A 12,176-nucleotide genomic window follows, 5' to 3' on the forward strand; every position below is an offset into this window, starting at 1 on the left:
TTAGTTTTAACTTGCAAATTTTACGAATGCCTCTCGGCCACTTTGACTACGCCTAGCTACGAACTATAATTTAACAGAATATGAAGTATGAAGTATCCTATACGTTTATAGTATAATCATAAGTGTATGCGTGTATTGAACTCGTTGTTGATTAGCTTTGGTGTTCAGTTTCAAGTTGATAAGGACAAAAATAAATGCAGTCTAAGTAAATGTTTCATTGTGCTGTCAACAAAGGAAATAAAAGCAAAGTGTGTTAATAAATGGCGCTATTTATTTTAAAATCTAGGCATTGTTTATTGGATGAGTTCATAGTTCATAGCTCTGTAGTAAGTATATGTACAGCACTCAAACTGGGAGCTCTCACAGCTTTCGAGCCCTTCGCCAAAGGCAGTAATATCCCAGCAGATGGAACCCAAAGTAAAGCCCCACCATGGCCAGTAAGTTCCGGTAGACGTTGCTCTCCTTGAAGCTGTACTTGTCCAGGACATCCTGACCCGTGTGAAAGCAGGGCAAGTCGGCACTCTCCTGGAAGCAGGCTGTAAGCATTTAAATTAATATTGATTCAATGAAGTTAGGTCCTTTGAGTGGGGACTCGGTTTCCACTTACTAATATTCTGCACTCCAGACCACTGAGCAGCGGTCATGGCCTCATTGGCATAGAGCATCCACGAAAGAAACTGTGTCCACCAAAACGCCACTGGAAGCGAGCTGAAAGCAGTGTGTTCCTTGACACAGAGTTTACAAAAATGAACAATTTAATCACCCACTTCACTTGTATGAAGATTCCCGAGGTGATCATGAATATGTAATCCAAGGGCACCAAATAAGCCATTGCCAGCGGCACCGAGTTAAAAGCCGTGGAAAAGAAGCAACCGCAGGCTGTGGCCACATTCATCACCAGCACCACACACATCGCAGTCACTCCGAAGGCATAAAAGGTGGACCTCAGACCCGTCAGCCAGTAGCAGATGACGACGAATATCAAGGGCTCAATTATCATGCCAGGCAGCTATTAACAAATAAGTTAAAATTATCAGCTTTTATGGTATGTGCGTGCTCTAAAAGCAAGATATATGGCAAATACTCTATAACCATTTAATAGGGTTAACTTAACAAACCTCGCTTCAACACTCACCAAAGCCAAGATGTTGGCCGCATAATACTGTCCCGTGGAGTAGAGACCCGATCGGGTTTCCCTCATGAACAGCGGAAATCCCTGGGGGAAGAGGTTCAGCACGGAGTACATGGGATGGTAGGTGTTCTCCGATATCATGATGAAAAGGGCGCCCTGAACGGCCTGTACGCCCAACTGGGAGGGTTCCGTGGTTCCGGCGAAGCAGGCTCCGATGATGAACGCCATTGCGATCTTTTGGACGAACCGCAACCACTGAATCGTGGGATCCCTAAGCAGAGTTAGCGATGCCCTCAGCCAAACTACGTGGAAGCGCTTGTACCAGGCCACGCCCCTGAAGGACTCCACCTCCGTGTCGAAGGGAAAGTTGCCGGACTGCGCCATGTGAATCTCCAGGTTGACCAGCATATCGCGCTGCTTGGCCGCCGAGCTGACGGCGAACTGATCACAAAGGTGTTGGGCCGATCTCTGCGAGGCCTGCTCATAGCCAGGATCGGTGGCCAGGACGCCAATTAGGAAATCCGCCGGATTGTACGCCTCCGGGCAGTAGTATCCGTGATTGGCAAAGAAACTTAGAGCATGCTGCGGTGATCCCGTGAATGCCACCCGGCCATCGGCCAGCAGCATCACGTTGTTGAAGTTGTCGAAGAGCTGTGAACTCGGCTGGTGGATGGTGCACAGGATGGTGGTGCCCTTCTGGGCCAACTCGTACAACGTGGCCACCAGCTGCTGGGCACTGTACGAGTCCAGTCCCGTGGTGGGCTCATCGCAAAACAGGATCACCGGGTTGTTCAGCAGCTCCACGGCGAAGGCCAATCGCTTGCGCTCTCCCCCCGAAAGGACCTTCTTGTCATCGCCGCTGCCAATTCGAGTGTGGGCCGCCGAAAGGAGGCCGGTTCGCTCCAGGAGCTCGTTAATGATGAGGCGACGCTCCTCTTTCGACACCCGACGGTCCAGGCGGAGATGTGCCTAGAACAGGGAGAGCGGAATATTTAAACTAAAGGCCATATTTAAAGTAGGCCAAACTGCACTATCATCCAGAAGATAATGTCTTGATAGAAGCACGTGGGAAGAGTCTCATTAAAGAAACACGTATGAAAGTTATTCTACCATTGCTATAAACTAAGATATTAGATGACGGACAACTTTTATACAAACACAGTAGCTCACCATAAAGTTCAAGTGCTCCAGAACAGTCAGCGTTCCGAGGAAGAGGTCGTCCTGGTAGACGTAGCCGCTGATGCGGTGCATGAAGGGCCCGATGCGCCGGCCGTTTATCAGAATGTCGCCTTGAACCACGGTCCCGGCTGCAGCACAGATCCCAATGCAAATGGAGCGGCGGAGATAGTGTGGGGATCAGTGTAATCTTATCGGGACCGCATAGTTATATGTACTTGGTAGTGCACTTACCCGGCTGTCGAAAGGCGAGCGTCGACATGAGTGTTGTTTTCCCAGAGCCACTGTGAATGAAGATGTTTTATTAGGGGGGAAAGTGGCAGCGGAATCTGTGCTTATCAGAGTCCAAAGTAAGACATCTTGACATAGTTAGCACTTTTTTGGACAGCCAGTTCTCGAGCACTTTCCACTCGAGTGCACCTGATCTCGAGCCGTATCGATTTCCGCAGCAGCTGCTTACCTCGAGCCCATTAGAGCCATCAGAGTGCCCGGTTGAATGGCCCCCGTCGAGTTGTTGATGATCCGCTTCATCCGCTGCCCGGAGCCCCCGACATTGGTATAGACGCAGAGATCCCGCCACACCAGGGTGGCTCCCTGCTCTGTGGGCGACCACTTGCTGTAGCTCCTGAGGGGCAGACTCCTCTCCGAACTGTTCCGTTTCGATAGCTTGGGTGTGCTGTCCAAGCTGGGCACCTCAATGGTGCTGCCCACCGGCATCATCTGCAACTCATGCAGCTCCACCCGCCCCGGGGCCTCCACATCGATCAGCCTGCTATCTGAGTCCGACATTATCTCTGGGTTTTATCTGGGATATCACTGCTGAGGAGCCTGACTTTTGCTGAACCGAAGCGTGCCACAGCTGGGCACCAACTAACCATCTAAACTTTGCTGAGAAGTCGTCACAGCCAAGTTGACAGTAAGATAGACAGGGACAGTACACACTGGGTAATGAGAATGCGACAACAAGAAACATTCAGTGTATAATAACAAATATATATAATAATTAAGAAAGTAAGAATTAAATAAGTGTTTACTATCAGCTTAGATAAACGTCTGTTGAACTATGAAATCAAAAGAATTAATTTTTTATAATTTTCACCATTACACAAAGTTTCTTAGACAAGAGGAATGTACTTTTTAGGGCTTTATAGAAATTATTAAAATTAATTTTACATTAGAGACCTTTTTATCGTCGTTGCAAAGCGTTTATTCTGACACTCTTGGGTGTAATTAGAACAATGAGTTGGGTACTATTTTGTAATAGCTTTCTTGCCAATGCCCACTGTGGTGCTCAGCACCCCACAATGCAAATATGTTCAACTTGGGATCTGAGGTGCGGGGTCCACAATCTTTAGGGTGGCCCTGGCAGCGGGCATTCGATCGTCTTGCAGTTTACCGACCGCTTGGGAAGCAGCGGACTTAGGTGGCGGCTCCGATTACCATTGCCAGCGGAAAATGCAGTCCAGACCAACCCACCCATCCAACGGGAAGCCCCGCAGCGCCAGAGTCATCCAAGCAGCCAGCTCGGGAAACCGCCGCTGGATCGGGAAAGCCAACAACCAGATGGGAGCCACTTCTCGTCTGTGTTTTGCTACGCGTTTTCGCATTCATTTGGCTCAAAAGGGGAGCAAGAAAATGATTGAGAAATAAATTAGTCTGGTAAACGGCAGCTGTTATTCCTCACACTTCTACAAGACTCTTTTTCTTAATGAAGGTTTCTCATAGTGTGAAACATTTCACATATTCAAAGATATTGGGAGCCAATCAGATTTGATTAACCTAAATAATGTATTTAATGTATTAGTGTTTGGAGTTTCTATTCGGGTCTCTTGCTTGTCCACTATTGTCTTCTTTATGCCTATGCTACTATTTATGCTTGTCTACTATTTAAATTTAAATTTATATATTTTTGTTAAGAAACTTTTTTGAAAAATCTTTTTTTTTTGTTTTTATTAAAAAGTTTGGATACATGTAGAATTAAATTATTGTACTGCGACAACTAAAACTAGGAATATTTATTACGACATGGTTCTAAAAGATAGATCCTGTGGGTGGAGTCTTTTTAATCTTCTCCTTACAATCTCCTAGCGAGAACATTTGGATGCCGGTTCAGCCTGTCTTCATACTTCTGAGCTAGTGTTTGAATAACGTCACCAACCTTCTCTATTGCCAGATCTCTTTCTATATCACTAGTACGCATGTACCAGGGAGCATTGCACATTGTTCTCAGTATTTTACTCTGAGCTGTACGGATTTTATTTATATGTGTTTTGGCAGCAATTCCATAAACTTCTAAACCATATCTCCAAATCGGGCTGAGGATTGTTTTATATATGGCCACCTTGTTTTTTAAGGAGAGCTTGTTCCTAGGAGACATGAGCCAAGACATTTTTGCCGCTTTTGACAACATAGTATGCTTTTCCAATGTACCATGTCGTCCAAAGTTAAGTTTTCTGTCCAGGATGACCCCAAGATATTTATAATAGGGCTTATGCTCCAGCACGGACCCAAGAAGCAGCTTCCAGGTCTTGACGCAAACGTAACATTTGCGCATTTGCTACTGTATATAGGAACATAGGAATGTTACAATCCTGCGCCCATTTTTCAAAGGAACAAGCGTACTCCTGTAAGGCTTCTGCGGCAATGACCAAGGAGTTGCTTCTGACTAAAACTGCGGTATCATCAGCGTATGTTGCAATAAGCACGTCATCTGTGTCCACAGTTCGGACCGATCTTGGAGTTGGCATATCAGCAGTGTATAGAGAGTACAATGTAGGGCCGAGAACGCTGCCTTGGGGAACTCCTGCGCAAATTGGCCTTTTCGAAGATTTGTTTCCGTTTATAGTTACACAGAACGTCCTATCCTCTAGAAAGCTGGTTACTAGTTGATGTAGTTGTTTTGAAAAATCAGCCTTTAAAAAGCACCATTTGCAAGCCTTTTTTTTTTTTTATCATTAACGAAATTGTTTATTTGGACTAGCGTACTATTACCCTTATTGGACAACTTAATCTAATCTGAGTATTTACATTAAACAAATTTTTTAATATCTAAGTTAATTTACAAAGATTACATTGGGTAGTTTTTATAGGAAATGGAATAGTAATATAGAATAATAATAAGGAATTGAGCGGATTCACATGTAGCACGTTTATGTCAAGTCCCGGTTAATCAGGTCTTGAGGGTGGTGGCGTTTTAGTCTTCTTCTCATTCTTGTCCGATGACTTTGGGCTGCGATACTTAGTCGCCTCGCTAGGCTATTGGGATGAGATTCTAGCCTATCATTATATTTCTTCGCTAGCTCCTGGATCCTGTCTCCAATTTTTGGCACCTGCAGATCGCGTTCAATATCTTAGGTCCTCATGTACCAAGGAGCGCCCGTGATCTTCCTGAGCGTTTTTGCCTGGAGAACCCAAATTTTATGCAGGTGCGTTTTGGCAGCGATCCCGTACACCTGTATTGCATAGAATAGGCCAGGAGCTAATATGCTCTTGTAAATTCTGACCTTGTTGGCAAGGGAAAGTTTGTTGCTGGCAGCAATTAGCCACGACATTTTAGAGACCTTGGTCTTGAAAGCGTGCTGTATCGCCGTAATATGTCTTCCAAATAATAATTTTCTATTTAAGATCACTCCAAGATATTTGTAGGATGACTTGTGGTCAAGTACTCTTCCTTTAAGTGAGACGTCGCTGCAGCTTTTTGTTCTGTTTGTGAAAGTAACATTTGCACATTTGTCAGCGTTGATGCAGACGTTCCACATCTCAGCCCAATTCTGAAATGCATCCAGGTACTCTTGGAGTGCATACGAGGCCTCGGTAATGCTGTTACTCTTTGTCAGAACTGCAGTGTCGTCAGCAATTGTCACAATCAGCACATCTTTGCGATCTAGTCCAGTGACTGCTGTATGAGTGGGCATATCCGAAGAGAAGATAGAATATAAAGTGGGTCCTAACACACTTCCTTGAGGTCCTCCCGCTTCGATGACTTTTACGGAAGCAAGCCGAACAGAAAGTTTTGCTAAAGATCGCTTACAGTTGCTGCATACTTTTGGGCAATTCAAAATAATGTTTTCTCTTTTAATCTAATATACTCTCGTAGAACCTAAATTTAAAATAAAGCCAGCATTTTTTAAGAAAATAACATTTATTTGCCTAACATTTTATTTGTTCATTAAATAAGTGTACAAGATATAAAAATATATGTCATTCCTCAGCCTGATGTGTTCATCCATTCGTGGTGGTAAAGCAATCATTTCTTAGCACCTGCAAGAAGAGAAAATAGAAAGTAATCAGAAATGGTCAGCAGCTTATTGGGAAAACCCCTTGAAAACGTAAATAAATAAAGAGCAACGAACAATCGCTATTGAAGCTCTGATTGCTGCGGAGGCCAATATAAAACGCTCTGTATCAGCTGTATCAGCTTTTCGGCTGATAAGCCAGTTTTGAGTGGACGGATCTACCCTCTGAGTTTCCAGTTGCCATCGAGGTGTAGAGCGGACGTGTCGCATCCGCGCGGTTAAATATTTGGGTTCTTCGGAACACAGGATCGGTGGAAAATAAGTGCAGCGTAATGTGATATTCAATATACAAACAAATGCCAACAGCAGCGGAATCAATTTCACAACAATTAAACTAAGTTCATTACTGAGCACAGTAAACCACTGTTTGGAGATTGAAAATCTCTGAGAATGATAATCGCAGCAGTAGTAAATCAAAGTTAATGAGTCTATAATTAAAGTTCATAACCCTTATCGAGTTTTTTTAGTAGTTCAATTTATTGTACTTTTTTGATACGGAACAAAAGTTGGGAGCTACAGATATAAGGATAATTATGGAACTATAAAAAACCCAGCTAGACGAAAATTAAAGTTAGTACCAAGTATACAGCCGTACACGTGAAATTAATAAAACCAAGAAGTGAGATAAAAAACCGATTCCGTGATATACCCCACACTTCGATTGCAGGTTACAAAATCTAATCTATCGCAAAATTAGCAAAACAAACAATGAATGAATAATAAATGGATTTACCTAATATATACAGCACCAAATCTTTAATAATTTAACCTACAACTTTCCCGCAGTTTCCAATATAATTACTTAGATAATAGGATTGAACATTTTAAGTACGCAATAACTGTGAGATTGGCTTACGAATTCATTGAAGTAAACAATAATTTAATTTACCCCATATCTAGGGTACACGGCTAGAAGTCTAATCTTTTGCAAATTTGCATAACAAATGGCAATTGAATAACCAAATAGCAATGCACATACTGGTAGTGTAATCAATTGATAAGCTGCTTTTGGCGGTTATATTTTGAATTGCGAAAGCCATGCGGTAAAAAAAACCGCGAGAGCACAAAAGCTTTGAGCGCATACTCACCCCCAAACATAACGGAGCATACCCCGCATACTTAACAGCGTGAGAGTGAACAGTGCGCAAAGTAAAAATGAGCGCCAGAGAGGTGAGTGCTTTTTAGTTTGTTTTTGTTTGCGAGGCCTAAAACATTACGTTCTAAATTTAACAAACACGAAGTGAGTGACAAAAATGCAAAAAAAAAAACAGTTCGCCTTTTATGCAATTAAAAAATCGCACAAATTGGACCGTCGCGATTCGTTAAACGATTACGTATCACAATTGATGCCTGAAAAGCGCGCGAGCTCGCGGAAGAAATCTTTGAAATAAAAGACAAGACCTTGAATAGAGTTTTTGTTGTTGATAAAGTTTTTCATTATTGATTTTAAGTGCTGTGTCTGGTTTCACATAACAGAAAATATTAAAAGGAACATTCGTAGAATTTTACAAAAGCAACACAAGAATCACATTGTTTGTTAACTAAAATGTACATGATAAAAAATTGTCAACATGCGGTCGACAATAAATTGAGGAATTTCTGGTGACTTGCGAATACTCTTATGTACTGAAAAGATGCCAAATGCTATAACACCATGTTCCGTTAAATTGTTGCTACATTAAAACCAGTTACTAAAAAAGTTATATTAAACTAAAATTCACGTGAAAAAAAAGAATTATTATTGAAACGTTGCAGTGCAACGAAATTTATGCAGTGAACCACCTCAGTTTTTATTAGTTGTTCTTGAGAAATAGAGCACATTTGGGGTGGTCCTTTTTAACTTGCTTCATAAATAAACTATTTTTATAAATTCAGTGGTGAAATTAATTGTGTAACTAACTGCTAAAAAATAAATAAACAAGCAATTGTTCAGTGAACCAAATTATAAACTTCACCAAATGCTGTAGAGTACCGACTGTTTAAAACAAGTTTTAATCGCAAAGCCAACGAGGAGATCCTCTCTTCGAAATCTTTGGCATTGCCAGCATTGATTTGAAATGACAACTCGAATGCCAAAACAACCATTGCATACTTGCAGGCACACTCCGAAAATGCGGCACAAAGACGAAATAGTCGGTCCAGTGAGAACAGTGAGCGCAGTGAGCGCAGCGAGAACAGCGCGTCCGGCCCCGTTAGGGAACAGCGAGACGAGGGGGCGGGCCGCACCGTTTGCCAGTGGGCGTGGCATGTGGTCAAATCCATATCCGTGGAGCCCACGATGTTCCTGTACATGTTCGCCTTCATGATCACCTCGGTGGTGGAGCAGAACTTCTTCCTGTACAAATCCTGTCGGGTTAACAGGAATTTCACGGAGGAGATCTGCCGGAATCTCAACAAGCCGGAAAACGAGAAGTTCAGAAAGGAAGCAATGTTGACCAATGCCTGGTTCCTTCAGTGGGAGAACATCTCCGCCCACGTCTTCCCCATTATCCTTGCCCTTTTCCTGGGCTCCTTCTCGGATCGGCGGGGCCGCAAGTTGCCGCTGCTCATGGGACTTGTGGGCAAGTTCGTCTACTCCACCATGATAGTGGTCAATGCCAGGATGCCCACGTGGCCGGTGCAGAACATCATCTACTCGGCCACCTTGCCATCGGCGCTGACCGGTGCGGATGTGGCCATTTTCGCCTCCTGCTTCGCATACATCTCGGACATTTCCACGCTGGAGCAGCGCACCATCCGGGTGACCATCCTGGACGTGATCTACCTCAGTGCCATGCCCCTGGGCGTGGCCCTGGGCTCGCACCTCTTTTACAACGTGTTCAATCAGTCCTACGCGGACATGTTCACCGTGAACGCTTCTCTACTTGCCCTCGCCATCATCTACACCCTGTGCGCCCTGAAGGTAAGTTTCGGATTCACCCTAGAAATCGAAACGTTCGAAGGAGCATCGGAAAATATGTTTGTTTCCCAGGTTCCTTAAATACATCTATGTATAACTTTCAGTGGCAAACCACGCCGAGACAGCGATCGCTGAGGGAACTCGGATACTGTGGCTTTTGGGGCGACTTCTTTGATAAGCAGCATGTGAAGGACTCGTTGGCGGTGCTGGTGAAGCCGCGGAAGGGACATCGCCGCAGCTTTCTCGTTATCCTTCTGGTCAGCATGGCCCTGTACACCTTTCAGCGCGACGAGGGGCAGTACCTCTACATGTACACCCTGGACAAATTCGACTGGGATGTGAGTGCGTACAGCCACTTCAAGACCTTCAAGTCGTCGGCCTATGTGATTGCCATGCTGTTGGCGGTGCCGCTGATGAACAAGCTCCTTGGATGGAGGGATACGGTGAGTCCTCGTTAGCACAAATCTGTCTATTGTCTAATTTTGATTACCAAGTAGAATTAACCCCAATTAAATCATCAACTGATTTACTACTCATCGCATTTAAATGCTTTTATTCATAGACAATCGTTTTCATTGGCACGTGGGCGCATTCGATAGCCCGGTTGTTCTTCTATTTTGCCTCCAATACGGACTTGCTCTACGCCGGAGCCGTTGTGTGCAGCTTGGGTCCGATTGTGGGTCCCATGATCCGGGCCATGACCTCGAAAATAGTGCCCACATCGGAGCGTGGAAAGGTGTTTGCCCTGCTCTCAGTTTGCGATAATGCGGTGCCCTTCATCAGCGGAGTGTGCTACTCGCAACTTTATCGGGCCACTCAGAGTACAAATTACGGCGGAAGTGTCTTCATCCTAACCATTGGCACCCAAATCGCTGTCTTTGTGATGATTCTGTAAGTGATGCCGCGGTGTGACTCTTATTTATTTTATTAATGATTTTATTTTTTTTGGTGTTTTACTATTAGTTGCATTCACATTGTTTTGGGCAAAAATGCACTGGCTGTTCCAGAAGTTCCTGAAAAGGAGAGCGGACTTATTTCCCAAAGGGAAGCTGTCGTGGAGGCGGAAACTGAAAAGCACGAGAATTAGCCTGTGAAATAATCCTGAAAAACGGTTCCTAATTAAAAGACTTGAACCCAGGGCAGCTATTGCATTAAACATTTTGCCAATGTATACCATTCCCATCCATACATTTTTAATAAAAGCAAAACTTTTCTATATTTTGACCTATCATTTAGGAATATCGAATGGTGGTTTTGGTTGAAATGGAAGAGGGGAAATAGAAATTGCATTGAATATACAACTTACCCGAGAGCTCAGCTGCCGCATCACTTGTTCTTGGAGAGGGTGCGCTGCTTCTCCGCGTGCTCCACCACCTGCTCGTCCACGAAGAGGCCCTTCCTCCGCCGGACACTGTCCATGTAGACCTTGGCTCGGTTCGCGGAGTCCGCCTTCTCGCCGAAGTGCATAAGCTCCTCCTCGGTTGTCGGCAGCCAGAAGGGATCGATATCAATCACCTGTAAGCAGACGCAGGGTGTAAATTCCGGGAAATCATTTAGGCACTTGAGACGGGACAAAGGAACGAGGCGTCGCTGTGTCTATGCGCCTGCGCCTGCGCCTCGCCTCGCACTGGATTGGATTTGGGTTGGGTTTATGATGCTGGGTCGGGGTTTATTTCTTCGGTATAGTCGTATGTATTTTGGGTCTCTGAGCAGGGCTCTTTGTCTCAGCAGCAGGGAAAGCGTGCATTTTCACATCTTCATTGTGTGGACTCGAGAGGCTGAGAGGCTGCGACAAAGGACTCGACGCTTAATGACTTTCAAAGGACGCAGGGACACGCATTGCACGTTACGTGATAAGGCAGGCTCGCCAGGATACGCAGAACCGGCGTACCGGAGAACGGGGCATTTCCTCAATGGCGAATGGCGAATAGCGAATGGCGTGAAGAGCGTTCCCTGCGCTTGATTGATGATTGCCTCCTGCGAGGCGAACCACTTGAGAATCTCTGGTGTGAGATCTGCATTGTTTTGTTTTCCTTCCTCCTTTTTTTTTGTGTTCCTTCCAGCAAGGACTCGAGACCCAGCGGGCGGGTGTCGAGCGGTTCGCTGGAAAAACTTAGCACTCTCCCACTCCAGATTTTGGGCTCTACACTTTATGAATTCCCTCATCAATGACTGAGCTTGCTCGAGAGCTGATTAAGATGCTGAGGCTTGAGGTTGGTCTTTTGTCAGGAAGAGACTTTTCCTTCCACAGCAAGAAAAAATAGAGTCATATAGAACATAAATGCAAAACATGGACAATTGGTAAGTTAGCACCTAAATTTTGCCCTTTATCTATGCATTCATTTATGAGTATCCCACATAAGCCGATTTAATAATATCTGGCATATATTTGTACAGCCACCTTGCTAAGGATTTTCTCACTGTGCGTGTTCTGGGCCATCTGTTCGCACTACGCTAAACTGCGGGCCCTCGAACATCTTCGCAATCCCATGTAGATCATTATCGGGCACAAAGTTTCGCTTGTTTAACAACAGCCAACAACGCCAAGTGTGGGCAAGGGATCGAGGCGAAGGGAACAATGGGGGCACTATAGGGAGCCAAGCAGTAGTCCTCGACAAGGTAAGGCAATCCCAGTTCCCAGTTCGCAGTTCGCAGTTTGCAATCCCTGTCACAA

The 12,176-nt window shown here is 44.7% G+C and overlaps 3 protein-coding genes across 4 annotated transcripts in view; 1 reads left to right on the forward strand and 2 right to left on the reverse strand.

The window, feature by feature from the left end:
• Positions 1 to 265: 265 nt before the first annotated feature.
• Positions 266 to 3,173, reverse strand: LOC122618160 (protein scarlet). Its single transcript, XM_043794329.1, has 7 exons — positions 2,769 to 3,173; positions 2,543 to 2,592; positions 2,303 to 2,439; positions 1,136 to 2,101; positions 768 to 1,009; positions 608 to 708; positions 266 to 536 (listed from the first exon to the last, which is right to left on the reverse strand). The coding sequence occupies exons 1-7, from the start codon at positions 3,095 to 3,097 to the stop codon at positions 361 to 363; spliced, it is 2,001 nt and encodes a 666-aa protein (XP_043650264.1). The 5' UTR covers positions 3,098 to 3,173; the 3' UTR covers positions 266 to 360.
• Positions 3,174 to 6,451: 3,278 nt separating this feature from the next.
• LOC122618158 (elongation factor-like GTPase 1) overlaps positions 6,452 to 12,176 on the reverse strand; it is a 75,026-nt gene continuing 69,301 nt past the window's right edge. The window contains exons 5-6 of the mRNA XM_043794326.1: positions 10,809 to 11,017; positions 6,452 to 6,568 (exon numbers count right to left, since the gene is read on the reverse strand). Coding sequence (XP_043650261.1) covers positions 10,829 to 11,017 — 189 coding nt within the window. The 3' untranslated portion in view covers positions 6,452 to 6,568; positions 10,809 to 10,828. The remainder of the gene's footprint in view (positions 6,569 to 10,808; positions 11,018 to 12,176) is intronic.
• LOC122618161 (proton-coupled folate transporter) lies at positions 6,738 to 10,720 on the forward strand. 2 transcript variants are annotated; one of them, XM_043794331.1, is made up of 6 exons: positions 6,738 to 6,872; positions 7,504 to 7,773; positions 8,702 to 9,505; positions 9,607 to 9,945; positions 10,065 to 10,393; positions 10,466 to 10,720. In XM_043794331.1, exons 2-6 carry the CDS (start codon positions 7,759 to 7,761, stop codon positions 10,587 to 10,589), a joined length of 1,611 nt encoding a protein of 536 aa, XP_043650266.1. In that variant the 5' UTR covers positions 6,738 to 6,872; positions 7,504 to 7,758; the 3' UTR covers positions 10,590 to 10,720. The 2 variants fall into 2 exon arrangements, with proteins under 2 accessions (XP_043650266.1, XP_043650265.1); XM_043794330.1 differs by lacking the exon at positions 6,738 to 6,872 and having other exon boundaries at positions 7,117 to 7,773.

The sequence above is a fragment of the Drosophila teissieri genome, chromosome 3L, assembly GCF_016746235.2.
Source record: "Drosophila teissieri strain GT53w chromosome 3L, Prin_Dtei_1.1, whole genome shotgun sequence".
In the NCBI taxonomy this organism is placed as follows: domain Eukaryota; kingdom Metazoa; phylum Arthropoda; class Insecta; order Diptera; family Drosophilidae; genus Drosophila; species Drosophila teissieri.